General features: G+C 45.0%; 1 protein-coding gene across 1 annotated transcript; it reads left to right on the forward strand.

Moving 5' to 3' along the window:
* F11r (F11 receptor) lies at nt 1-27,495 on the forward strand. Its single transcript, XM_048356912.1, has 10 exons — nt 1-169; nt 22,843-22,911; nt 23,079-23,186; nt 23,396-23,542; nt 24,919-25,121; nt 25,281-25,383; nt 25,494-25,601; nt 25,840-25,852; nt 26,376-26,424; nt 26,579-27,495. The coding sequence occupies exons 1-10, from the start codon at nt 109-111 to the stop codon at nt 26,612-26,614; spliced, it is 897 nt and encodes a 298-aa protein (XP_048212869.1). The 5' UTR covers nt 1-108; the 3' UTR covers nt 26,615-27,495.
* The last annotated feature ends 433 nt before the right edge of the window (nt 27,496-27,928 follow it).

A 27,928-nucleotide genomic window follows, 5' to 3' on the forward strand; every position in this document is an offset into this window, starting at 1 on the left:
GAGGGGCTAGACCTGGTGGCTGGAGTTTTAGTCCGGGCGCTGCAGGTTGTTAAGCTGTCTGGTTCCCAGGGCACGGGCGGCTGTTTTTCCTGTCGGGATCTGATCGTGATGGGGACCCAGACGAAAGCTGGGAGGAATCAGTTCCTTTTCTTCACTTCAATGATCCTGTGTAAGTTCCCAGAGTTCCAGTAGGTCAGGTCCGAGGTGGGAGGAAGGCGCACCCCAGGCTCCAGGCCCGCGGGTGGGGAGGAGTCCAGAAGTCCTACCAGCCTCACCCTCACAGTCCTCTTCCACCCCTGCCTAGGATCTTTCCTTTCCATTCCTTCCCCTCCCCCCAGCCTGGGAGAGTCGCTGGCTCCCCTCCCCCACGCCGTGACTTGCGACCCCCTCCCCCCCTTTACACCCGGAGCTAACTCTCCTGCGAAAGTGGGCTACCCTCCTTTAGCACACACACCAAAAATAACTGGGGTGGGCTGGTTCCAGTCTTTCAACTACTGGCGTGAGCGCTGGGACCCTTCTCACATCTGCCTACTCCACCCCCCTCCACACCATCTGGGGACCGGCATCATGCCCCTCCGACCACCCAGAGGAGCCAGCCAGAGCCTCTCGCCCTTTAGTTTTCCTGGCTCCTGAGGGATTGCCCGAGGAAGCTGGTGGGGAGTGGGGGTGGGAGATGGGGTGGAAATCTTCCCTGGCTTTTGCAAAGTGGGGTCTCTTGCTTCTTTGGATCTCTGGGGTGCCCCGGTTTGCTCTGGGCAAAGTGGCCAGGTGCAAAGTCTGAAGTGGAATGAAACTGGAATTTCTCCCGACAGTAGAATTCAAAATTCCTTTTCTGGAATGACGACCGAGGAGTCCTTAAGAAATGTTGTTGACCCAGTGACTCTTCCCCAGGGGAGGATGGGTCTATTAGTTAGCTGGACTTTCCTCAGAGCCAGAATCCTGCCCTCCCCCTGGCTGGGCATGGGACTTCTTGTTTCCTCTGTAAACTCCCTTTCCCATAGAACAATGAGGCTCACTTGCTGGGGCATGCCTGTGGCTCTAGGTGTGTTTGTGTGGGGCTGAGTGTGGAAAGTTGGTTTGGGCCTTAGTCAACCTGTGTCAGCACCTGTATATTTATCTGTCTAATTTTCTGGTGATTTCATGCTATGTCTGATTCTGAACTGTTTGTACACACACTTTAGTGGATAGTTGTGACAGAATGTGTTCTATGTGAATCTGCTTCCCTTCCAGTTTTTATTTTAGGATTCCATCAACATTGGTGTCTTAGAAAGGCACTTCATTTTGTGGTGTTTTTTTGAAATGCAGAAGGAGATTCCTTACCCCAAATAGGCCATTCCTTTGACCCTTAACACAAAAACAAATACTTGGGAGTGGACTAGACCACCGGCAGTTAAAATGCTCTGTATTGTCCAGATAAGGAAATGGGTCTAAAGAAGGGAAATGACTTTTCCTGTCTGACAAGAGGGTGGAACCTGGAAACTAAGCCTTTTCTTCCCCCCCTATTTTCTGTGCTTCCCCCTTTATGATTATCTTTGCTTTTTGCTTCTCTTTTTTGTTTCTACACCTGGATCCAGTGTCTCAGGCACACTGTGGCGCAAGAACCATTTGCTTCAGAATCTATTGTCTTGCCATTTAATTCTTTTTCTTTCACACCAGATTCTGCCTCCTTTTCACTTTTCCTTTTCATTCTATCTATCCATTTCCCACTTTCCTCAGTTTCCCTTTTTTTTTTTTTTTCCTACTTTGCCTATTTTTCTTCTGCCGAAATCTTAAAAGTACTAGTGACACTCTTGGTCATGTTCTGGCCCCATGTGGTATTCCATACTGAAGACTCAAGAAAGAATAATTGAGAGGGATCCCGAAGTGATTTAGGATCAGCAAAGACAATGGGTCCAGAGGAAGTGACATGACCATGCTATAGAGGGCCTTGAAGCTTTTAAATTGTAGACAAGAGGAGTGATTTGGTTAGTGCAAATGAGGATGGAAATGGGAGTCAGGACATCCCAACTGGAGTCTCCCTTATTTGCCTTGTTTATGACTTTGGGCTAGTTGCTAGTCTCTTCGTCTATAAAACAGAAGTAATAATACTTGTCTTGTTCTGGTCATAAGGATCAATGGGGATAATAGCTACATCCCATATTCAGGAAGAGGTTATTGCTGGGTAGCTTTGGATTTTGTGAGGATGGAAGAATACTGTCCTCAAAAGAGCAGGTCAGAGGAAGCAGGAAGGTTCCAAATGGCAGAGTGAAGGAGTGGAAGCTCGTTCTTAAGCTTTGAGTGTGAAGCATGTACAAGCTGCCCATGTGTTCTTCCTTCCCTTCAGGACTGCCCTTCATATTGGGCTCTGACGTCATTGAGGAGGGGTCCACACCAGATTGGAGGACATACTGGGAGACTTGGACTTGGAAAGATGAAACTAGTCAGCCACAGTACATCTGTACCTAAGACCCTATACTGGCAGGTGCTGGTGGCTCATGCCTGTAATCCTAGCTCCTCATGAGGCTGAGATTTCAAGATCAAGGTTTGGGCCAGCCACAGCAGAAAAGTACATGAGACACTTTAATTTTAATTAACTAGCAAAATGTCAGAAGAGAAGGTTCAAATGATATAGCACTATCCTTGAGTGGAAAAAGCCAAGTGAGAACACAGTATGGGGATGAGAGAGAGACACAGAGAGTGTTCAGCTGTCTCCCAGCCAGGAGAGGCATTTCTACTTAGCACAGATGCAGTGGCTAGTGGATAGATGGGTTAACTTTCATAACCATAAGGAAGGCAAACCCAGGTTGGGACCTTGACCTTTTCACTGCTTCCCTTACTTACCTGTGGGGTTTCTCAGTCTTGAGTCCTGGTGTTTCCTGCTGTTTCTGACTCAATCTCTTTGAAACATTTCTATCTTGAGACTTGCCACCAAAAGGACAGATGAGTGAGTCACCTTTACTTTCATTCCCTTTACTTCCACAAAGTAATTGTTCCCTTGGAGCTAGAAACTAGTGAGTGGCACCGCTGGAAGGCGGAAATGAGTGCTGATGGGATTCCAGCAGGTTTCTCTTGGCTCTGAAATGGGTTTACCTCAGTCCTTAGCTCCTTTGTGATGAGTGTTTTGCTGTACAGTTACATCACACACACACACAGACACACACACACAGACACACAGACACACACACACACACACACACACACACACACACAGAGTTTCCTTATTTATTTTTGCCAGTCCTGGGGCTTGAATTCAGGGCTTGGGCACTGTCCCTGTTCTTCTCTTGCTCAAGGCTAGCACTCTACCACTTGAGCCACAGTGCCACTTCCGGCTTTTTCTGTGTGTGTGTGTGTGTGTGTGTGTGTGTGTGTGTGTGTGTGTGTGTGACTGAGGAATCAAACCCAGGGCTTCAGCGTGTTAGGGAAGCACTCTACCAGTAAGCCATATTCCCAGCCCTCCCTCTCTCTTTTTATACACCAGGAAGTGTGTGTATATATTAGATTGTGTCTTGTTTATTTTCCCTAACATATCCTGGAGGTTTTTCATGCTGGTATTTTAGGACTTATAGCCTTAGACTCACTCTAACAGCCCTGTCCCCCAATCAGCTGGAGTTCAAAAGGGCAACTCATAGACATGGTAGGTGTCAACCTACACTTTACCTGAAGGTAGACTGAAATATTACGCATTCTGTGATAGATTAGGAAATAGTAGCTTGCTTTTCAATATTAACTTGGGGGTGGATCTCTGTACTCAAACTGACTCCCTTTTTCCGGGGTTCCAGGGCAAAGATAAATTGAGGAAGAACTTTTTCTGCACTGTGAGAAGGTTGTGGGAAGCAGTGTGAGTGGCCAATATTGTGGTTTTCCAGGCACTGAAAACCCAGACTTCATCTGCCTGGGAATTCCCGATAAGCAGGGTTTCTGTCTAAAGTCCAGCTGGTGTCATTTGTTTTTCAGTGTGGGGGTAGGACAGGAGGAAGCAGCTGGCTAGCAGGAAGTTTGATGCCAGGTCCCTGGAGTGAGGCCTGGGCGGGAAGGCATGACCTTCCCTTGCAATGGGGAGATGCGGGGAGGGGGCTGAGCAGGTAGAACTGGAAAGTCTGCTGAGGGAACAGGAGGTTGGGACTAAGTGAAAGCCCTCCTGTTCTATTGTACAGCCTTTAGCTGACCATGTTACAGGGCCCAGCCAGCTCCATTGCCTGCACTCCGAGTGTACCCAACACAATGGTGGCTGTTTAAACATGGTCCAGCCTGGTGTTGGACTCACAGGCACGTTCTGTATCTGATCCATTCCATTGTCCAGAAAGTGTCTCCCGGCTGTGGCTCTTCCCTAGGCCTAATTGTCTCCTGGTCTTTACTAAGACCAGTAAACTAACCATAGGGCTTGGTTTAGTCTGGGGGTTATATGGTAGGGAGGAATGGGTGAGCCTGGGCAAATGGGAGCCTTAGGTCCAGGGAATGGTTGTAATGTCAAATTCATTTGTTAATGTCACAGACCATTCTAAGCACTGTGCTGGGGATTTGGGGTTGCAGTGAAAGTCAGCTGTGGGCCAGAAGCTGAGAAGGCTGGAGTATTGGTAAAAGCATGTAGGTAAACTGGGTATAGGAAGCTAGTGGGTTTGGGAGCCTTTTACAGTTGGAAGGGTTCTCTCAAGTTCATATACCGGGATAGGAAACTTGGATACCATTCTTAGTGAAAACCAAGAAGTTGCTTAGCTGGCTTCCCTCCTTTTCCTTCCTTCCTAATTAAAAAAAAAAAAGTTCAAACAAACTCATAGTGCAGAAGCAACTTAAGGAAAATTCAAATTGTTAACAGGATATACAGAGAAAACAAAGGGTGGAAGGAAGAAGCTTTTCTGTTGTGGGTTGGAACCAGGGCATAGTTGTTGGTGGGTTGTGTTCAGTGCTGGAGGTCTCCAAGCCTTTGTGATCCCCTTTTCCAGTAGTACCTCAGTGTGGGTCAGGGGGACAGGTTTAGTGAAGCAAGTGCAAGCTAAGAGCTGGGGAGGATTCCATGCTGTGATTTCTCAGATCCCTATGGAACTCCAGATATGTTCCCTGAGTGGAATGCAGAGCAGTGCCAAAGTCTGTCAAGAAAGCACCAAATGAGGCAAGGTGTGGCAGGCCACACCTGTAGCATCAGCAGAGATTGCAGGATTAACATTGCATGGGCCAAAGCTTGTGAGATAAATTAGCATATCTTACTTACTAAGGCCTAATTTATGGTCCTTGGTAAGTGGGAGGCATAGTAGATGGATTACAGTGCAGGTCAGGCAAAATGGAGGACGCTATCCAAAGAAATAACCAAAGCAAAAAGGGCAGGGGATGTGGGTGATTCAAGTGGTAAAAATGCCTGCCTAGCAAGTGCAAGGTCTTGTTCAAACCCCAGTAGTGCCACAAAAAGGAAGGAAAGAAGGAAGGGAGGGAGGGAGGCAAAAGAAGAAAAAGGCACAAAAGGTTTTGGGAGCATACAGGGGAAGAAAGTAACTTTGAAGCTGGGCATAGTGGTTCAGACCTGTATCCTAGCACCCAGGAGTCTGAGGCTGGAGGATCTGAGTTCCAGGTCAGCCTGGGCTACATAGTGAGAGTCTGTGCTAAAAAAAGGAAAGAAAAGAAAAAGAAAGGTAAAGTGTGTATCAGACACTAATATGAGTGTTCTGTGTCTATGTGACTCCTGCTGCTCCTCTTTGGCAGTCACAGGAGCCTGCTGCCCTCAATTTCAAGGGGAGGGAATTTAGTCTCCCTTTCAGTTCTAAAGCATGTAGGAGGGGAGACATGCATGGCTAAGCATGACCCACCCCTCCTTTGTCCAGTGGTAGGGTTGGATCTAGGGCCTCATGGTTTCCAGGCAAGTGCTCTACCATTTGAGCTATGCTCCCTGTCTGACATGATCATTTTGAAAAATACAGTTTGCCACATGCAGTTTTTTATTTGTTTGGTTTTGTTTTTGTTGCCAGTCCTGGGCCTTGAACTCAGGGCCTGAGTACTGTCCCTGGCTTCTTTTTGCTCAAGGCTAGTACTCTGCCACTTGAGCCACAGCACCACTTCTGGCCGTTTTCTATATATGTGGTGCTGAGGAATCGAACCCAGGGCTTCATGTATACAAGGCGAGTATTCCCAGCCCCACATGCGTTTTTTAAAAAAAATATTCAAATACGTAATGTTTTCCAGGAATTATATCAGCACTACAGATTGATAGGATAGTTTTCTTATTCTTGGTTCCATGTTTTCTTCCCCAGTACTGGGGCTTGAACTCAGGGCCTTTGCTTTTGCTTGCCAGACGGGTACTCTATCACTTGTGCCTCCAGTCTGGCATTTTGCTTATTAATTAGAGGTGGAGTCTTGTGCGCGTGCGCGCGCACGCACACACACACACACACACACACACACACATATATCTGCACTGGCCTTGGACCACCATCCTCTGATCTGAGCCTCCAGAGTAGCTAGTATTATAGGTGTGAGCTACTGATGCCCAACTTTGAAAGCTTCCTTTTTTCTTTTTTTTTTTTTGCTGGCGCTGTCCTTGAACTTTGATTCTCTTGATCTCTGCCTCCCAAGTAGCTAGGATTGAAGGTATATGCCACTATGAATTTTATGGAGCTCATTCCTAGCACTATGAGTCTGAAAAAACTTTTATTATAGTATATTGCTAAGATTGTTCTCATTTATTATGAGTTACTGGTTTTTTTTTTTTTTGTTGTTGTTGTTGTTTGTTGAGACAGGGTCTCATTATGTGGCTTGGGTTGTGGTCCTCCTGCCTGTCTGCCTCCCAGGTGCTGGAATTAGAGGTGTGCACCTCCATACCTGCCTGGTGTGAACCTTTTGTTTTTAATTTATACATTACACTTGATCATAGGTATGTATAGGAGGAAACACAGTACACATAGGGTGCAGTGAACCCTGTCTGAGGGTTCAAGCCTTCGTGGAACATCTTGGCATGTATTTCCTGAAGAAGGGGGAAGGAGTGTGCACTACCAACTCTCTTTTGAAAACCTGTCTTGCCTCTTGTGAAAACATGATTTAGCTGTTCATTCCTTGTGGTTATTTTTACTGATTTATTTTCTTGCTATCCCCCCTTTTCTTTTTCAAACTCATTTTCTCTTCTATGTACTCCCACCCCTGAGTGGTTCCCTCTGCCTTTTATTGTTGGTCTCATTTAGCATCTAAACTATCTTAGGCTCTGGTTTCCTTCTGCCCATTTTCTTTTTCTTTTCTTTTCTTTCTTTTTTCTTTTTTTTGTCAGTCCTGGGGCTTGGACTCAGGGCCTGAGCACTGTCCCTGGCTTCTTTTTACTCAAGGCTAGCACTCGGCCCCTTGAGCCACAGTGCCACTTCTGGCCATTTTCTATATATGTGGTGCTGAGGAATCGAACCCAGGGCTTCATGTATATGAGGCAAGCACTCTTGCCACTAGGCCATATTCCCAGCCTTCCTTTTGCCCATTTTCTTCTTGTAATTTATCAGACTCACATATGCTCTCCAGAATTTTTGTGTTTGTTTTGTTGGTTGTGGGGCTTGAACTCAGGACCTGAGAACTGTCCTTGAGCTTTGCTCAAGTTAGCCCTCTACCATTTTGAGCCACAGTGCCACTTTTGGTTTTCTGGTGTTAATTGAAGAGTCTTATGGATGTTCCTGCCTGGGCTGGTTTTGGATCATGATCTGTAGATCCCAACCTCCTGAGTAGCTAGGATTACAGGTGTGAGCCACCAGCTCCTGATCTTTTTTTTTCCCTCCTCACATTTGCTACCACTTGAATCATACCTGTAGTTCTTTTTTGCTCTAGTTCATTGTTTTTCCTCATAGGATCTCATGACTGTGCTTAGGGCGAGCCTTGGACTGTGTTCCTCCTACCTATGCCTCTCACATAGCTGCAAGTATAGGCATGAACTATTAAATTTGGCTTATTTGTTGAAATGATGTCTTGATAAAGATTTCTTTAGGCTTCCTAAATCCTCTATCCTTTGGAGCTCATGCCAGGCCTCTCTAATATCTTGATGATGTCATAACCTCACATTTCTTACTCACTTGTTACCTAATTTCACCTTTAAAGTTCGTGTGTGTGCGTGTGCACATGCGTGCCAGTCCTGGGGCTTGAACTCAGGGCCTGTCCCTGTGCTTTTTTGCTCAAGGCTAGTATTCTACCACTTGAGCCACAGCTCCACTTCCGGCCTTTTGGTTGTTATTTGAAGAAAGGAGTCTCTTGGATTTGTCTACTTGGGCTAGCTTTGAACCACGATCCTCAGAACTCAGCCTCCTGAGTAGCAAAGATTACAGGCATGAGCTACTGGTGCCCAGCAAGTAAAACCACTTAACTATAGGGATATAGTAAGGTAAAGGGAAAGTATTGCAACAGCTTATGAGTAAAGCTTGATGAAATGATTATTGTTCACATGATCATGATCATTTCATCATAAAGTGTCACATGGGTACTGCTCCTGACTGCCAATTGGGAACAAATAAAAGAAGCCATTTTAGGATGTTTTCTCTCAGATGTTTGGGAATGTTTCCACTTAAAGCTTAAGGCTAAAAAGAGAAAGGCATTATGTATTATTAGTTTTGGCATAGTTGTGATAGTTGATATAGTATCACATACTGGAAGTAGATTAGGTTAATTACAATCTTAACTCTGCCATCTACTAGCTTTGTGACCTTGAGCAAATCATTAAACATCTGTGATCTATTAACTCATATGTAAGATGAAAGCAAACTTAGTATCTATATTACCGTATTTTGCAAGATTTAAAAGGACGTACATGTCTACAGGCCTTGTAGTAGTATATGTAGTGAGTATTAAAAAAACCCACAAACCATGTTTGCTGTCATTATTCAATGATTTCCTTGGGCACACTCAGTAATGTGTGGTTGGAATGAAGATATGATGAATTAAGGGTGTGATGCAATCTTTGTACTGGTCCTCAAGGCTTGTGTTGATCCTTTCATTATGCAGACATTTTCTCATGCCTTCTGTTTACTTTTTGTGTGTGCTGGTATTGGGCTTGAACTCAGGGCCTAGCTGCTTATTCCTTAGCTTTTTCATTCAAGGCTGGTACTCTACTACTTGAGCTGTATCTCCACTTCCAGCCTTTTTTTTTTAACTTGACTCTAGTTGGATATGTGGTGCTGAAGAATCGAATCCAGGGCCTCATGCATGCTAGGCAAGCACTCTACCCACTAAGCCACCTTCCCTGCCCCATCCACTTCCAGCTTTTTGCTGGTTAATTGGAGATGAGTCCGTCATCATGCCTTTTGTTATGATCATGTTTGAACTCAGGGCCTTGCTCTTACTCATCTGTTTTATTTTTTTCACAAGTCTTGGAGCTTGAACTCAGGGCCTGGCTACTATCTCTGAGCTTCTTTTTCTTTTGCTCAAGGCTAGCACTCTATCACTTGAGCCACAGCGCCACTTCCAGCTTTTTCTGTTTATGTTGTACTGAGGAATTGAACCCAGGGCTTCATGCATGCTAGGCAACACTCTACCACTAAGCCATGTTCCCAGCCCATTACTTTTATGTATTTTTGTTTCTGTGGTACCAAGGAATCAAACCTAGGGCCTCATATATGCTAGGCAAGCACTCTACCACTAAGTCACATCCCTAGCCCTGCTCTTACTCATCTGATTTCCAGGCTTTGAACTGGCTTGCTTTGTTCTTCTAGTAGTACTCTACCTCTTGAGCCATACTACTAATCCAGCTTTTTGCTGGCTAATTGGCGTGATGGAGTCTAGTATACTTTTCTGCTCAGGTTGGCTTACAAGTGGGAGTCACTGGTGCCTGGCTATGCCAGGACTTTAATGTGCCTATTTTAAGCTTCCTGTCATAGCTAGGATGATAGGTACATGGTGTAGTATCCTGGTCACCCAGAACTCTAACTCATGACAATCAAATAACCAGCACTTAGTCAATTGGGCTAAGAATCTTTTTCATCATCATCATCATCATCATCATCATCATCATCATCATCATCATCTGTGTGTGCACATCTGCTCTCCACCATTGGGATGGTAAAGAACAGCAATGAGCCACTGCAGGGCTGGGTTTTTAAAGGTAGAAGCCATGCATTCTACAGCAGGTGGTCATGTAACAAAGATGCAGGGGGTTAACGCAGGGGGAAGAGCAAGTCGTAAGTGGGTTAAGCAAGTGGTTTACAGAAGCAGAATTTTGCAGTCAGGCTGACCTAATATCAATTTTAACAATTGTTATCATGTTTCCCTAATATCAACTAAGCAAGCATGAGTGGGCTAAAACAATCCAGTACTCAGTCATAAGTGAACCAAACTGACAGGTCACCATGGCATTTTTCTACCTACCTAATATGGTTATTTTTATAACCTATTACTATGATCGTTTTCACAATACATTACTATGGTTGCTTCCTATTTACAGAGAGGAACAAGGATGACATATATTTTTAAATGTCAAACCATGCGGACCTAGTCTCACGGGTTGGGGTACAGCCCTCTAGCATGGAGTCACCAAAATAGAATTATAGAAGCTAAGAGTAAACTCTGATACAGTGCAATATTACAAGCCCTATTGTTTCTAGGAGTTTGGGGGGCTACACTCTTTCTTGGTTCTCACACCTAGCACCATGGCCAGTTTCTTCTGCTGAGATGGAGTCTCATGGGCTTTTCTGCCTAGAGTGGCCTCAAATCATGATCCTCCTGTTCTTAGCTCCCAAGTAGCTAGGATTACAAGTATAAGCCATCAGTTTTACTAGCAAATAGAACTTTATCAAGGATGCAGACATGAGCTTTGGAGATAAGAGGGCAAAAGTTTTTATGTTTTGAAATTCCAAGTTAATGAGTATGATAAAACTTATTATTGGCAGGCTGGGAATATGGCCTAGTGGCAAGAGTGCTTGCTTCACATACATGAAGCCCTGATATCGATTCCCCAGCACCACATATATAGAAAACGGCCAGAAGTGGCGCTGTAGCTCAAGTGGCAGAGTGTTAGCCTTGAGCAAAAAGAAGCCAGGGACAGTGCTCAGGCCCTGAGTCCAAGCCCAGGACTGGCAAAAACAAAACAAAACAAAAAAACCTTATTATTGGCACTGGCTTTTCTCTTAAGTGGCCAAGTGGTGCTGTGACTACTCTGAGTCCTTGATGGGTTTCCCCAACCCTTCCCCAACTCCTATCCTTTCTTCCTATTGACTTGGTACAGACTATCATAGCTTGCTCCTAATTTTTGTTACCATCATTAGAACTTGCTTTAGTGCTTTCTCCCCACTTGTCCATTTCTTTCTTTTGTGTATATGTGTGCGCATGCTCCAGTAACTTGGGCTTGAACTCAGGGCCTGGTATTCTTGCTTGGCTTTTCTGCCCAAGCCTGGCTTTCTACCACTTGAGCCACACTTCTACTTCTGGCTTGTTGGTGGTTAATTGCAGACAAGAGCCTCATAGATTTGTCTGCCTAGGCTGGCTTTGAATGACTCAGCTTCCTGACTGACCAGCTAGGATTATTGGTATGAATGGTTGCCAGTCATTACCTGGCTTTTTTTTTTTTTCCCTGACTTTTGACCCTGTTCCCTCTTCTAGAGGTCTATAGTTGTTTGTGCACAATCATCCTGTATGCAGAAAAGCAGCCTTAACATTATACATCTAACACCTACCGTCAGGTTTTAGGAGCAGAGATCACCTCGTTTACAAAATAACAAGTGGGGGGGCTGGGAATATGGCCTAGTGGCAAGAGTGCTTGCCTCGTATACATGAAGCTCTAGGTTCGATTCCCCAGCACCACATATATCAAAAACGGCTGGAAGGGGCGCTGTGGCTCAAGTGGCAGAGTACTAGCCTTGAGCAAAAAGAAGCCAGGGACAGTGCTCAGGCACTGAGTCCAAGGCCCAGGACTGGCAAATAAATAAATAAATAAATAAAATGTTGCTGTCATAAAAGATACCTAACAAAATAACAAGTGGGAATTGCCAGTCCTGGGGCTTGAACTCAGGGCCTGGGCACTGTCCTGGAGCTCTTTTTGCTTAAGGCTAGCACTCTACCACTTGAGCCACAGTGCCACTTCTGTTTTTTCCTGTAATTGTGGTACCAAGGAATCGAACCCAGGGCTTTGTGCATGCTAGGCAAGCCCTCTACCAGTAGGCCAAACTCCTGGCCCTTAAATTTTGTTTTAAAGCAAGCAAATGTAAAATCAGTTAGAAAATGTTATAAAACTAAGTTTGAAAGGATCAATAGAACCTTTTTTTTTTTTTTTTTTTTGGTCAGACATGGAACTTAAACTTAGGTGGCTTGGGTGCTCTCCCTGATCAGTTTTGCTCAAGGTTAGTGTTCTACCACTTGAGCCACAGTACCACTTCTGATTTTCTGGTGTTTAATTGGAGATAAGAGTCTCACAGACTCTCCTGCCTGGGCTGTATTCGAACTGTGATCCTCAGATCTCGGCCTCCTGAGTAGCTAGGATTACAGGTGTGAGCCACTAGTGCCTGGCTATAATTTTTTTTTTCTGGAAATAAACTTTGAACAGTTATAAAAAGATGATGGAGGGAAGAAAAAGATGCTGGAGCTGGACACTGGTGATTCTTGCCTGTAACATAGCTGAAAGGATAGGTCCCGGCCATCTCAGAGGACCATGTGGAGATAATCACAGACAGGAGAAGAAGGTTCATAAGGAGGTTTATTAGTGGGGCCATAGTTCCCACGGGAGAGGGAGCTACATGGCGGGAGAGGGAGCTACATGGCGTCTGCACCTTATCCAGGTGGCAGCTTCTCTCTCTGGGGGTAAAGGGGAAGTAGGTAGTGAGTAGGAGTGGCTCATTAGGTATGGGTGGATCTGGGGGCTACTGGGAGGAGCTGAGGACCTGAGGCTAGGGAAATGCTAACAATAGCTACTGCGGAGGCTGAGATCTGAGGATTTTGGTTTGAAACCAGCTGGGGCAGGAAAACCCACAAGACTCTTATTGCCAATTTTTTTTTTTTTGGCCAGTCCTGGGCCTTGGACTCAGGGCCTGAGCACTGTCCCTGGCTTCTTTTTGCTCAAGGCTAGCACTCTGCCACTTGAGCCACAGCGCCACTTCTGGCCATTTTCTGTATATGTGGTGCTGGGGAATCGAACCCAGGGCCTCATGTATATGAGGCAAGCACTCTTGCCACTAGGCCATATCCCCAGCCCCTCTTATTGCCAATTAACTACCCCAAAAGCTAGAAGTGTAGGTGTGGTTCAAATGGTAGAATGCTAGCTAGTCTAGAACAAAAAAGCTCAAGGACAGGCCCAGGCCCTGAATTCAAACCTTGCACCTTCTCTCTCTCTCACTCTCTCTTGCTCTCGCTCTCCTTCTTTCTCTCTTTTTCTCTCTCTGAGACTATTAGAATTTTAAGGAAATTGGTCTTTAAATCAGATTATTTTTTCTGCATTGGACCATGCTTCATCCATCAGTTTAAAAATTGAATTTATCTTTGGATAGATCTTAACAAGTAGATATTAAAGTAGATAGTCTGCTGTGACCTGCTTTGTTAATATTCTACATGGATCAGCAAACATTTATAGCATGTCAGCCTGTACTACACATTATGCTAAGGGTTGTGTACTTAGAATAATAAAGAACACATGATTTCTGTTCCCTGGAGGTTTTTTGTCTGGTAGGGAAGACGTATGCATTTACAATGATGTCATTGTAATGTGGGAAGTGCTTTCACAGTGTTTTGCTTGGGATAATGAGAGTCCAGGAAAGAACCTTAAACTGTCTGGGTGAGGACTGGGGTGTGGTAGTTCATTTCCCAGAAAATAATTTGGATGAAGAGGCACCAGCCTGATAAAGAGGGGAAAAGTGTGCTCCACCACAGAAATAACAGAACTGAGGCTGAGATTGTGAAATAGCCATCTTTTCAGGGCAGTGCAAGTACTTTTGTATTGTGTAATGTAAATTGCAACAGTAGACTGGGTGAGAAAATGGTAAGTTCATCACAGGCCAGCTAGTGCTAGGACTTTCTTAGTTTATTGGGGGAAAAAAGCATTTAATTTTACAGTAGGAAGGCCTTAGTGTGGCAAAAGACTCTACAGTCAGGCTGTATTGGTTTGAATCTCTACCAACTCATTGTCATTCCGCAAGTGTCTTAACTGCTGTCTGCCTCAGCAGTTAAGAAAATGGGGTGACTGGCCATGGTGGCTCATGTCTGTAATCCTAGCTACTCTGGAGTCTGAGATCTGAGGATTGCATTTGAAGCCAGCTAAGTCAAAAATGTCCTTGAGACTTTTTTTTTCTTTTTGGTCAGTTGTGGGGCTTGAACTCAAGGGCTGAGTCCCTGATCTCTTGCTCAAGGCTAGCTCTACCACTTTGAGCTACAGCCCCATCTCCGTGTGGTTAATTGGAGATGAATCTTTTTTTTTTTTTTTTGCCAGTCCTGGGCCTTGGACTCAGGGCCTGAGCACTGTCCCTGGCTTCTTTTTGCTCAAGGCTAGCACTCTGCCACTTGAGTCACAGCGCCCCTTGTGGCCATTTTCTGTATATGTGGTGCTTGGGAATCGAACCCAGGGCTTCATGTATACGGGGCAAGCACTCTTGCCACTAGGCCATATTCCCAGCCCTGGAGATGAATCTTGTGAGACTTTCCTGCCCTACTCTGTCTGGCTTCCTCAGATCTCAGCCTGTGGTGTAGCTAAGATTACAGGCATGAGTCACCAGCTCCCAGCACTGAGATTCTTATCTTTGTATAACAGCAAAAAGCCAGAAGTAGAGTTATGGCTCTGTTGCAACCAGTCACCTGTCCCATAACCTACTGTGACCAAGAGCAAGGCAGTAATGGAGACCGGAATGTGGAATTGAGGTTTGGGGTACAGGGGACCTTTAGCCCTCTGCCAGCTTCAGATCCTAAGGTTCCATTCACCAAGGTTTTTATTGGTTTCATATAGGGAACTATGTTCAGAGAGTAAGTTGTAAACATCAACATGTGACAATATTTTGTATACAAGTGGTAGAGGACTTCCTCATCTTGGGCACCAGAGCTAAACAGTAACAATTTGCATACACCTTAGTCTACCCCCAAGCTCCCTCACAGTTTATGGTGGAATTAACCGACACCCAGGATAGAAACCTGAATTCCCATTAAGCCAGGACTGATTGACCTTTCCAGGAAACTCTCAGTGTTCCGAGAGTATGTTGGGAGAAGGCCTTCCAAACTACCAAACCTTTCTTGTCTCACAGCTTGGATTTTTGGTCTCTCACATGGTCCAAGTGGTAGAGTGCCGAGCCTTGGATAAAAAGCCAAGTGAGTGTGCAAGGCTCTCAGTGCAAGCCCCAGTTAACCTGCTCTCCCTCCCCCCAAAATAGAAGTGATACAATTAGAATGGCCATTATCAAGAAAACAAACAATAACAGATGCTGGCCAGGATGCAATCAAAAGGAAACCCTAATACTTTGTTGATAGGAATGTGAACATGTTCAACTACTCTGGAAAGCAGTGTGGAGGTTCCTCAAAAAACTATAAACATAAAACTGCCTTATGATCTAGCGATTCCATACATGGGCATTTACTCAAAAGATTACAAACTGAGATACAGTAAAACCACAAGCACAACCATGTTTATTACAGCACTATTGGCCATAGGGAAGGTATGGAATCAGCCTAGATGCCCCTTAGTGGATGAATGCGTCAAGAAAATGTGGTATATATACACAATGGGATTTTACCTCTTCCATTAGAAAGACTGATAAGACCTGGAAAAATTATGTTAAGTGAAGTAAGTTAGGCTTAGAGAGTCAAAGGATGCATATTTCCCTTATAGGTGGAAGCTAGATTTAGCTTATAAACTTATAAGTAAATACATTGGGTGGTATACAAGTGTATACAAATGTATTAACTGAAATATGGTAGATTCAGAAAGATCTCAAATAGTGTAATTCCTTAGAATGGCAAAAATCAAAGTTCAGCAAAATAAAACACCAGGAAGTGGGTACTTGGAAGGGATGGGGTGGGGTCAATTGTAAAGGGGCAGGTGAATGAAGAGAAAAGGGGGAGAATGCACTCAAGAACCCATTGTAGGCTGGGAATATGGCCTAGTGGCAAGAATGCTTGCCTTACATACATGAAGCCCTGGGTTCCATTCCTCAGCACCACGTATATAGAAAATGGCCAGAAGTGGTGCTGTGGCTCAAGTGGTAGAGTGCTAGCCTTGAGCAAAAAGAAGCCAGGGACAGTGCTCAGGCCCTGAGCCCAAGGCCCAGGACTGGCAGGAAAAAAAAACCACACAAAAAACACCCCAAAACAACACAAATAAAAAAGGCCCCAACAGCTGGGCACTAGCAGTTCTTACCTGTAATCCTAGGTAATCCAGAGGCTGAGATCTAGGTATCAGAGTTCCAAGTCTGTGAGTCCTTACCTCCAATTAACCAGCAAAAAGCTAGAAGTGGAGCTATGTCTCAAGTGGTAGAGGTTGAGCTCTGAGTGGAAAAAATAATGGAGAGTACCACGTTCTGACCTCAAGCCCCAGTACACACATGAATGCACATCTATGCATGTGCACACACACACACACACACACACACACACACACACACACAACTCAATGCAAAAAAAAGTGAGCCGGACGCCGGTGGCTCACGTTTGTAATCCTAGCTATTCAGGAGGCTGAGATCTGAGGATCGCGGTTCAAAGCCAGCCCAGGAAGGGCAGGAAAGTCCGTGAGACTCTTACCTCCAATTAACCACCAGAAAACTGGAAGTGGTACTCTTGCTCAAATGGTAGAGTGCTAGCCTTGAGCTGAAGAACTCAGGGACAGTGTCCAGCCAAGTTCAAGCCCATGACCAACAATAAATAAAAAAAAATATAAGTCAGTAGAAAAGATGAAATTTCCTTCTATTTTGGTTTAACATGTGCATTAGTAAGACATTGTATGTGTCTGTATAATATAGCAAATATAGGTCTGAGTTCACCACAAGGGAGTATTATGAAACTAGGGAAAATACATAAAATCAATGAGGAGAATGGGCAGGAAAAGAGGCTCCTCTCATATAAATGGTTTTCCAGGAAGGAGAGTCCCTCACTTTCCATAAACCACAGAATCATAAAGAATCTCTAGGAAACTCAGCCTTCTTGAGGCAATTACGATGTCAGAGGAGGGGCTGTTTGGTGGGCTGGAGTGAATGCTTCCGATATTATTATTTATGTAGACATCTTGGTGAAGGGCTAGGAGTCTGGTCTAAATGGTAGAGTCCACACCTAACAAGCTTGAGGCCCTGAGTTCAAGCTCCATTAGTGCCAAAAAAAAGTTATTAAAACTTCAAAGTAAAAATGAGAAATATATATATATACAGAAAGGCCTAGAAGTAGATGATGATGATAATAAAGTATAGCCAGCCAATGGTGGCTTACACTTGTAATCCTCGCTAGGATCTGAGGATCTTGTTTCAAGCCAGCTGTGCAAAAAAGGTTGTGAAACTCTTATTTCCAATTAACCAGCAAAAACCTGGAAAGTGAAGCTGTGGCTCATGTGATAGAGCACCAACCTTGAGCAAAAAAGCCAAGAAAGAGTGGTAGGCCCTGAGTTCAAGTCTCTGTAGTGGCACAATAAAAGAAAAGATTACACTTATTTGGTGCTGCTATTGATCAGGCTGTTCTAAGCATTTTATTTGTGTTAATTTGTTTAACCCTCACTTGGATGTAGGAATGGTTGTCATCTCTAGATGGACAAATTGGGTTCAAATTGGCTCAGTGGCCTGCCTTGGTCACACAGAGCTAGGATCTGAGTTTAGGCACTCTGGTTACAGAAGTGTGTTCAGGAATGAGAAGGGGAGGGTGGTCCAGAATGGCTGTGGTGTGAATTAGGAAGAAGGCTGTGACTCATGGGGTGATATGATAGTCACAGGATGCTTTTGAGCATTGGTCTGGTGGGCCACAGCAGACAGGAAGTCTTGCCTCAGGTGGAGGTGGGTGGATAGTGAGGTGAAGGTCCTTGTATTTTTTATAGGCCAGAGTAGGTTAGGTAATGAGAGTTGGGATTAGTGAGAAGAGGAATGTGTCTGTAGCCCAGCTCTTAATTCCTGAATGTGTTTTTACATAGGATGATCTCAGAGGACTAAAAAAAGAACTTTAGGGGCAAAGTCAGGAGAAATAGAGGACTAACCATAAAATTTCTACATTGTGATTTATGAGTGCGTACTTCAGAAGCTAGTTCTTAGTTTAATTAGATGTTGCTCTTTATTTGGGTGATGTCACAGGTTGGGCTTGGGCTCTTGGGAAGCTTACTCTGAGATATCAATTATCGGACAAGACATGTATTAGGCAGCACTCTCCGATCTGTACCTGTGGAAAGGAGAAGAGGAAAACAAAGGTAGGCAGAGGGAGAGATTGAGATGCACAGTAGCCCCAAATAGAGCCTCAGCTTAGCCCACTAGGTGCTGTGGAGAGGCTCAACAGAATTGTCCCAGGCTGGCAGACACAACTGGGACTTTCCAGTTCACATTTTCCTCCATAGATAGAACATTGAGTTTTGGCTATACCTGTAGACAACAAAGTTCTGCCTCTCCTCACTGAGGGCCCATAGCTGGGAGCCTTCTTTTGGCAAGTCTCCCAGCCACTGGGGCAGGAAGTCTTTCATTCCTAAAGAGAAGTCTGCTTCAAGTATCATAGTGCACACAAGATACAAATTGCAAAATGTGTGTGTGTCTGTGTGTGTGTGTGTGTATATACATTTGTGTACGTGTACTTGGGCTTGAATTTAGGGCCTAGGTTCTGTCCTTTTGCTTTTTCTCTCAAGACTGGTGTTCTACCACTTGAGCCACACTTCTATTCCTGGCTTTTTTCTGGCTAACTAGGGATAAGAGTCTTTCAATTTGGGGGGGGGGGGGGCTTGTTTGTCCTGGCTGGCTTTGAACCAGGATCCTCAGATCTGAGCCCTTGAGCAGCTAGGATTAAAGGTGTGAGCTACTGGCACCTGACCAAATTGCAAATTAAAAAAAAGTCATTGTTATTATAAAGGTGATGTACAGAGGGGTTACAGTTACATAAGTCAGGTAAAGAGTGCATTTCTTTTTGGACAATGTCACCCCTTTCCTCCACTCTCAAAAATGAACCTGATTTTTTTTTTGTTTTGGTCAGTCATGGGGCTTGAACTCTTGGCCTTGGTGCTGTCCCTGAGCTCCTCAGCTCAAGGCTACTACTCTACCACTTGAGCTACAGAGCCACTTCTGGTTTTCTGGTGGCTAATTGGAGATAAGAGTCTCATGGACTTTCCTGTCTGGGCTTTGAACCTGGATTCTCAGATTTCAGCTTCCTGAGTAGCTAGGATTATAGGAGTGAACCACCAGTGCCCAGCTTGAACCTGATTTTTAAGAGTGTGTGTGCTGGTCCTGGGGCTTAAACTCCAGCCCTGAGCACTGTCCTGAACTTTTTTGCAAAAGGCTAGTTGCTCTTCCTCTTGAGCCACAGCTCCACTTCTGGATTTTTGGTGTTTTAACTGTAGTTAAAATTCTCATGGACTTTCCTGCCTGGACTAGCTTGGAACAATAATCCTCAGTGAGCCAATCTGGTGCCTGGCTTAAGAGTAACTTTTTTTTTTTTTTGCCAGTCCTGGGGCTTGAATTCAGGGTCAGAGCATTGTTCCTGAGCTTCCTTTTCTCAAGGCTAGCACTTTACCACTTGAGCCACAGTGCCACTTCTGGCTTTTTCTGTTTATGTGGTACTGAGGGCTTCATGCATGCTAGGCAAGCACTCTACCACTAAGCCCCAGCCCAAGTGTAACATTTTATTAATAGTTTATCTCTACTAAATCAGTGGTCTTTCTGAGAAATAGTGTTGCTGTTTTTTCATACCTGTAATCCTAGCTACTCAGAAGGCTGAGGATCGTGGTTCAAAGCTGGCCCTGGTAGAAAAGTCTTGGTGAGACTCTTATCTACGATTAGCCACTCAAAAGCTGGAAAGTGATGCTGTGGCTCAAAGTGGTAGAGCCTTGAGCACAAGAGCTCAGGAACAGTGCCCAGGCCCTGAGTTCAAGCCCCATGACTAACAAAAAGAAAAAGTGCTTATCTGGACTAATTCATAGTTATATCAACTAACACAAATAAATATACATAAAAGCATTCTCTAAACAGCAGTGCCAAGAGGGGTGGGGAGGAAAGCTAAAGGACTTTGGAGACCATTTATATCACATTTCAAATGAAGAAGAGCCTCAGGGCCCCTAGGGACTATAGACTATATTCAGTTATGTAAAAATTGAAACAAAATAAATTTTTCTTGAATTTAACAGGTGTACTTGCATTATACATGTTTATGCATTTATTTAAATCTACAATTAAAATCATACTTCATAAAGTTGATCTAAATTTGAGGCATTTCTTTTTATTTTTCTTGCCAGTCCTGGGGCTTGAACTCAGGGCCTGAGTACTGTCTCTGGCTTCTTTTTGCTCAAGGCTAGTACTCTACCACTTGAGCCACAGCACCACTTCTGGCTTTTTCTGTGTATGCAGTGCTGAGGAATCGAACCCAGGGCTTCATGCATGCTAGGCAAGCATTCTTCCACCAAGCCACATTCCCAGCCTTTGAGGAAATTCTCTAAGTGTACATTTATAGCACTATCAAGTGATTGTAAAATTGAGTGTGTGTGTATGTGTGTGTGTGGGGGTGAATGTGTACCAGAGCCTGAACTCAACATCCTAAACTCTCCCTCCATTTTCTTGTTGATAGCTGGTGCTCACTCTACTACTTGAGCCCCCAGTCTAGCATTTTGCTGGTTAACTGAAGATGGAATCTTTCAGACTTTTCTGCTTGGGCTTGTTTCCAGACTCAGTCCTCTGGGTCTTAGCCTCCTGAGTAGCTAGGATTACAAGCTTGAACCTCTGATGCCTGACTGGTACTGGGATTTTGAACTGCAGGGCCTTCAGCTATTACTATAGCAGATATAATACAGCTATTACTGTATTATCTCTTAGATCTTTGGTGATTTTGCCCTGGTACCTGGTCTGCACTGTGATCCTATTATTTTAGACTCCTATGCTCATAGCTAGGACTACAGGTGCTTGCCACTGCTCCCAGCTTACTGCCTAGACTGGACTTGAGCTGTGATCCTCTGGATCTCGGCTTCCTTTATCTGTGATTGTAGATGTGAGCCTCGGTGCTGACTTCTATCACTAATCTTAGTTTGGTAGATTTGGGCCTCTTCTGCCTCAGTGTCATTCTGTCTTCTGTGTTTTTTTTTTTTTCTGTACTTCTTGAAGCCTATCCCCCATTACTTATTTGGCCCTCTGACTCTCGCTGTTTGCCCCTATCCCATACCACCTTCATTCTCCTTTTGGGTTTTTTTGTTTTTGTTTTTGTTTTTGTTGCCAGTCCTGGGGTGTGGACTCAGGGCCTGAGCACTGTCCCTGGCTTCTTTTTGCTCAAGGCTAGCACTCTACCTCTTGAGCCACAGAGCCACTTCCGGCTTTTTTCTATATATGTGGTGCTGAGGAATCGAACCCAGGGCTTCATGTATATGAGGCAAGGTAGGAGATTCCAATGTGATGATCCAAGCTCCAGCTCAGAGCCAGCTATGCGATCTTAGTGCATTTCTTTACTTCCTTTGTTCTCAGTTCTTTGTATGACATTAGGATAATACTTGTCCTGCTTGTTCCAAGGATCAACAAAATGTAATATATGTGAAAATTCTTTAAAAAGCACCAAATGTTCCACAGATGTCAAGAATTATTATTATCCTCATTACAGGTCCTCCCCTCCCCTCCTCATCTTGCCTTCAGCTTGTTGGCTTCCTTCCAAGGCTGTCTTAACTAGTGGCTGCAGTCTTGTTGAGAAGCTTTCTCGAAACCATGAAATGTCTTTCTGGAAGCTGTCCTTGAACAAATGGGAATTTAATTCGATTATTGGAGCTATAGAGGAAAACAATGCAAAAATGAAAGAATGCAAATTTGAAAGCAATGTCTTGTTTCCATTGATAGTAATATTGGTCTGCCATACTACTGTAACACTTTTTGGGGTTTTTTTATTTTTAAATTTTTATTGTAAATGTGATGTACAGAGGGGTTACAGTTACGTAAGTCAGGTATTGAGTACATTTCTTTTTGAACAGTGTCACCTCCTCTTTCCTTTTCTCCCAGTTTTTTCCCTAATGATTCCACTCTTTCCCAAGTTCATTTTCAACACAGTGTTTAGTAAGTATCACTGCTGACTTTAGTACACCCTTTGTCCCACCATTTCTGGCTTCCCCTTAGCTTTTCCACTCAAGGCTAGTGCTCTATTACTTGAACCACTGTTTTTTGCTGGTTACTTGGAGATAAAAGTCTCATGGAGGGGCTGGGAATGTGGCTTAGCTGTAGAGTGCTTGCCTAGCATGCATGGAGCCCTGGGTTTGATTCCTCAGTACCACATAAACAGAAAAAGCCAGAAGTGGGGCTGTGGCTCAAGTGGTAGAGCACTAGCCTTGAACAAAAAGAAGCCAGAGACAGTGCTCAGGACCTGAGTTCAAGCCCCAGGACTGGCAAAAAAAAAAAAAAAAGTCTCATGGACTTTCCTGCCCTGACTGGCTTCAGTGCCCCACAACCAAACACTTTAAAAATTTTTTTATTTTTGAATTGTAATTGTAAAGGTGATGTATAGGGGGTTACAGTCCCATGAGTCAGGAATGAGTACATTGAGTACATGTCTTTTTGGACATCACCCCTTCCCTCACTGTCTCCTGTCCCCACCCACAGGTATAGTCATTTTTTTTCAGCATAGTGTCTAATGGGTACCACTGCTGCCTTTGTTCACCCTTGGTCCAAATCCATTTTAAGAATATTTTTAGGATAACAGCCAGAGAGAGTGAGAACTAAGCTGGGAAGGGCTCTGCTCTTTCTTCACCTTAGGATTTCAGCCCCTTTCACTGGGTCTGTTCCCTTTCTATGGTGGTCTCTGTCCCCTTTTGATGGGATTCTTTTTTCTTTTCTGCAGATCCCCTGGTGCTCGGCAAGGGTACAGTGTACACTTCTGAAACTTTAGTTCGAGTTCCTCAGAATAACTGTGAGTGGGGTGGGACTGCGGAGGGCGGGCAGGGTGGGCCAGGGTGGATGTGGATGTGAGGGCAAGCAGATCCCAGACCCGTGAGGGGAGGGGGCAGGAAGAACCTGCAGCCCAGCCTGGGGTGTGCGCTGCTCCTTCCTCCCTCTCATTTTTGATCCTTTGGACAGCCGTCAAGTTGTCCTGCTCCTACTCCGGGTTCTCCAATCCTCGAGTGGAGTGGAAGTTTGTCCAAGGTGATACCACCAGGCTCATTTGCTATAACAGCAAGATCACAGGTAAGTTTCCCTCCAGACTATGTGGCCATTGTCCTCACCTGAATTCCAGGGGTAAAGCACACACCCTGGCTGCTCAGGGCTCCACCACCTTCCCATTCACTTTCTATGCAGGGGATGGGGGGAACACTCCTGTACCTTGGGTGTCACTTTCAGCAGCACCTCTTAGCTTTCTAGTTCACCCTGGCTTTGCCTCTGCTTCCTTCTGATAGCGTCCTATGAGGACCGAGTTACCTTCTCACCAAGTGGCATCACCTTCAAATCTGTGACCCGGGAAGACAGTGGGATGTATACTTGTATGGTCACTGAAGACAATGGCAATAACTACGGGGAAGTCACCATCCAGCTCCTTGTAGTTGGTAGGTATCATCTGACTTCTGTGTGGGCCTAAATGGGGTTGCTTTCTTGAAAAAATATCCATAGCAGCTGGGTGCTGGTGGCTCATGCCTAAGATTCTAGATACTCAGTCTGAGATCTGGTGGATTGTAGTTCAAGCAGTTCAAATCCAGCCTGGGCAGAAAAGTCTATATGACTCCATCTCCAGAATAACCAGCATAAAGCTAGGCTGAAGACTTGGGTCAAATGGTAAAGCACCTGCTAAGCAAGCAAGCTGAGCAAGTGAAGAGCACCGAGTTCAAACCCCAGCACTGCCAACTTGTAGCAGACTTCGCTAGGCTTAGAGCTTATTGATGGTGAGAATGCTTGCAGAGCCAGCAGACAGGGAGTGACAGCCTGGGCAATTGGGAACTAAGGAGTAAGGACAAGTAAATGCTTAGCTGCATGCCTGTAATCCCAAACACTAAGCAGGCTGTCATCTGAGGATCATTGTTTGAAGCCAGCCCAGACAGGTAAATCAGTGATACTTTCATCTTCAATTAATCACCAACAAGCCAGAAGTGGAGCTGTGGCTCATAGAGTAGAGCACTAGCCTTGTGAGAAGAAGTTTGGGGATAGTGCCCAGGCCCTGAGTTTAAGCCCTAGTACTGGCACCAAGAAAAAAAAAGAAAGAAAGAAAGAAAGAAAGAGAAAGAAAGAAAGAAAGAAAGTGGGGTGGGAGGGTGGATCGATTTGTGTGTGTGTGTGTGTGTGTGTGTGTGTGTGTGTGTGTGTGTGTGTTGGTCCTGAAGATTGAACTTAAGGCCTGGGCGCTGACCCTGAGATCCTTTTGTTTACGGCTAATGCTCTACCACTTGAGCCATAGAGCCACTTGGCTTTTTCTGAGAAGTTTATTGGAGATGCTGAGTAGTTTATTGGAGCTAAGTCTAATGGACTTTCCTGCCCAGACTGGCTTGGAACTGTGATCCTCAGATCTCAGCTTCCTGAGTATTTAGGATTATAGGTTTTAGTCACCAGCATCTAGCTGACTAGATGGATTAAAATAAAATTATTTTATTCTATTTATTTATTTTGTCAGTCATGGGGCTTAAACTCTGGGCCTGGGCACTGTCCCTGAGCTCTTCAGTTCAAGGCTCTACTATTTGAGCCACAATGCCACTTCTGGTTTTCTGGTGGTTAATTGGAGATGAGAGTCTTATGGATTTTCCTGCCTGCCTGGCTTTGAACCATGATCTTCAGATGTCCTCCTCCTGAGTAGCTAGGTTTACAGGCATGAGCCACCGCCAGCTTGGATAGATTTTTAGAGCTCATTAAATATGGTGTTATCTTAGTCTGTGACTTACACTCATGTGACCCTCTTTGCCCATGTGTTCAGTGCCTTCTTTCCTTCTCTCCCTAGTGCCTCCGTCCAAGCCTACAATAGACATCCCCTCCTCTGCCACCATTGGGAACCGGGCTGTGCTGACCTGCTCAGAACAAGATGGATCCCCACCTTCTCAATACTACTGGTTCCGGAATGGGATACAGATGCCTGTGGATCCCACCCAGAACCGTGCCTTCAGCAACTCCTCCTACACCATGAATCCTGACACAGGGGAGCTGGTATGAATGAAGGGAAGGTGGAAGGCATACATTTAGAGTCCCTGAAGGTGGGGAGGAGGAACAAGCAGCCAAATGAACTTGGACTTAGGGTTAGGAGACATAAAAGATAGATACTTGGCTTCTTTAAGCAAAAAGCCTATTTGTTTTCTTTCCCTCCAGATCTTTGATCCTGTAACGGCCTCTGATACTGGAGAATACAAGTGTGAGGCACGCAATGGCTACGGGGTGGCCATGCTGTCGGATACCGCACACATGGAAGCTGGTGAGAGACAGTGTGGCAGGAACTTGAACTCAGAGCTGGGGTGGCATTGGGATTGCTTTTCATCCTGCCACTGGCATCCAGGGCCCTGATGTCTTGTTTGTGTCTCACAGTGGAACTGAATGTGGGGGGCATTGTGGCAGCTGTCCTAGTGACACTGATTCTCCTTGGAGTCTTGATTTTTGGCATCTGGTTTGCCTACAGCCGAGGCTACTTTTATAGTAAGTATTTGCCCTTGGAGGCTTTCCTTTGTATTGACCCCAGTTCAGGGCATGGTTTGTGGGTTCATCTGAATATGCACTCTGACACTATGCCCTGTGTGCTGGCCCCCTCTTCCCAGGGAGCACAGATGACTTGATCAAGTCTGTATTAAGTGCCGTCATTCGGTTTCCCACCCACTCATGCAATGATGTATTCTACCCTGCCAAAATACATGGTCTCTTTTTTTTTCTCTTTCAGGAGCAAAAAAAGGGTGAGTGAGCTGCTACCCTGGGGTTCTTTGAAGAACATGGATGCCTGGTTTGAAACTGTGTCGGGGGTGAGGGGGGGTTGGAAGTGGAGCTGATTTCTATTCTTTTTCTTTTTTCTTGCTGTACCGGGGCTTGAACTCAGGGACTGGGTTCTATCCCTCAGCTTTTTTTGCTCAAGGCTGATACTCTACCACTTGAACCCATAGCTTTGCTTCTGGCTTCTTGCTGGTTAATTAGAGATTAGAATCTCTCTCTAGTCTTGTCTGCCTAAGTTGGCTTTGAACTTGGATCATCGTATCTCAGCCTCCTTGAGTAGCTAGGGTTATAGGCATGAGCCATTAGCACCCAGCTGGATTTCTCTTCTTGTTGACCCTGAGCTTGTGTTGTCTTCCTCTACTCACACTTTTCCTACCGAGCACTCTTTAACTTTTACCAAAGTTCTTAGTTCTGGCCTCTAGGATTGACAAGGCGGGGTTAATGAACACCTAGGAGTCTAAGCACCTCCATCTCCTGGCTTGTCCACAGGGCTTCCACTAAGAAGGTGATTTACAGCCAACCGACTGCTCGAAGTGATGTGAGTTTGCTTGCCCTGGGGAAGGGAGGCCTTGTCTAAAGCCAGAGTTTTTAGGCTGTGTTTATTATATGTGGGTTTTTTTTTTTGTTTTTTTTTTTGGTTTATTAGCTAAAGAGCACTATTGAGTTAACTGGGTATTTTCTTATTTCCCCAGGGGGAATTCAAACAGACCTCATCCTTCCTGGTGTGACCCGGTTCAGCTCATCTCTGCTGGTCACACTCAGGTGCTACTGGACTCGGGCCCCTGATGTCAGTGCCTTCACAGGATGCCTCCAGTGTCCTTTATTTAGAACCCCATCCCCACTTTGTCTTAGTTAGGATGTGATTTTCTTAATAACATCAGCAATGCGTGCCTTCCTTCTTTTTGCCACTGCTGAGTGGTCTGAGACTTGTTCAGAACGCCCATCCCCCATCTCTGCGTGGGATCAAGCAGGAGTTCTGGGTGTGCCTGCAGACAGTGAGAAAACCACTACTTGGTCTGTAGTGAGTGGCTGTTGAATAAGGAGTTTGAGCCTAATTACTAGGCTCTCTCCTTCTGTAATGAGGACTGGTGTCCGGGCTATTCTCCAGTGGGGTCTGCAGAGAAGAGCGGCTGAAGAGTTGGGTGACAACACTGTCTCTTCCATCTCTGGAGCCCACTCTTCCATCTCTCCATGAAGAGCACCACGAGGAACCTTCTGCCCCATCCTCCTGAGCACAAGCAGACTGTACATAGGAACATGGGAAAGCACCGTCAAGCATTCAGGAGATGAGGAGCAAAGATTTCAAACCACTCAAGTCAAGAAAAAGCTGGAGTAGCCATCAGCCTTCCCTTGGCTGAAGCAGCTAGGCAGATCCTTCGCACATGTCTGCAGGCCTGTGGGGATGTATGTATTATTCTTGGCTCTTTGCTGAGCTGTGTGAGTGGTGAAGTGAGTGTTTGTGTGCGTGTGTGTATACGCGCGTGTATGTGTGGTCATAGCTGAAATTGGGTTGTATGTTGGAGGGCTTACCTCTTTGATGAGATTGAGTTTCTGTGTGTTTGTATTATCTGGATGTTGCTGGAAATAAATAAAAACTTGGTTTGTCAAAGCTTTCTTTTGTGTGGGGGGAAATGTGTGTGGGGAAATGAGGTTTCTGGAGGTCTCTTAGGTTCCTTTATTGTACAGACAAGGAAATATCTTCCTAAGTGCTAGTGGCTCATCTGTAATTCTAACTAATCAGGAAGCTGATTAGTGGTTTGAGGATCACAATTTGAAGCCAGAACAGGCAGTAAGGTCTGTGAGATTCTTAGCTCCAGTTAACCACCAAAAAAACCTGAAAGCGGGAGTTGTGGCTCAAGTGCTGAATGCTAGCGCTTTACCACTTGAGCCGTAGCTCTAGTTCTGGCTTTTTGGTGGTTTGGGGAGATAAGAGTCTCACAGACTTTCCTTTCTGGGCTGGCTTTTCTATAGCTAGAATTATAGGCGTGGGCCACCAGTGCCTAGCTTCTTCTCGGTTGTTACTCAAGGCAGGGCTTCTAGAC

Source organism: Perognathus longimembris, chromosome 11 (assembly GCF_023159225.1).
Source record: "Perognathus longimembris pacificus isolate PPM17 chromosome 11, ASM2315922v1, whole genome shotgun sequence".
In the NCBI taxonomy this organism is placed as follows: Eukaryota; Metazoa; Chordata; class Mammalia; order Rodentia; family Heteromyidae; genus Perognathus; species Perognathus longimembris.

Bases quoted from the DNA above. Each gene is read 5' to 3' on its own strand.
- F11r (XM_048356912.1), top strand. From the start codon at position 109: ATGGGGACCCAGACGAAAGCTGGGAGGAATCAGTTCCTTTTCTTCACT. The intron at 170-22,842 runs GTAAGTTCCCAG...TCTTTTCTGCAG, and splicing joins CTTCACTTCAATGATCCTGT to ATCCCCTGGTGCTCGGCAAG. The intron at 22,912-23,078 runs GTGAGTGGGGTG...TCCTTTGGACAG, and splicing joins TCGAGTTCCTCAGAATAACT to CCGTCAAGTTGTCCTGCTCC.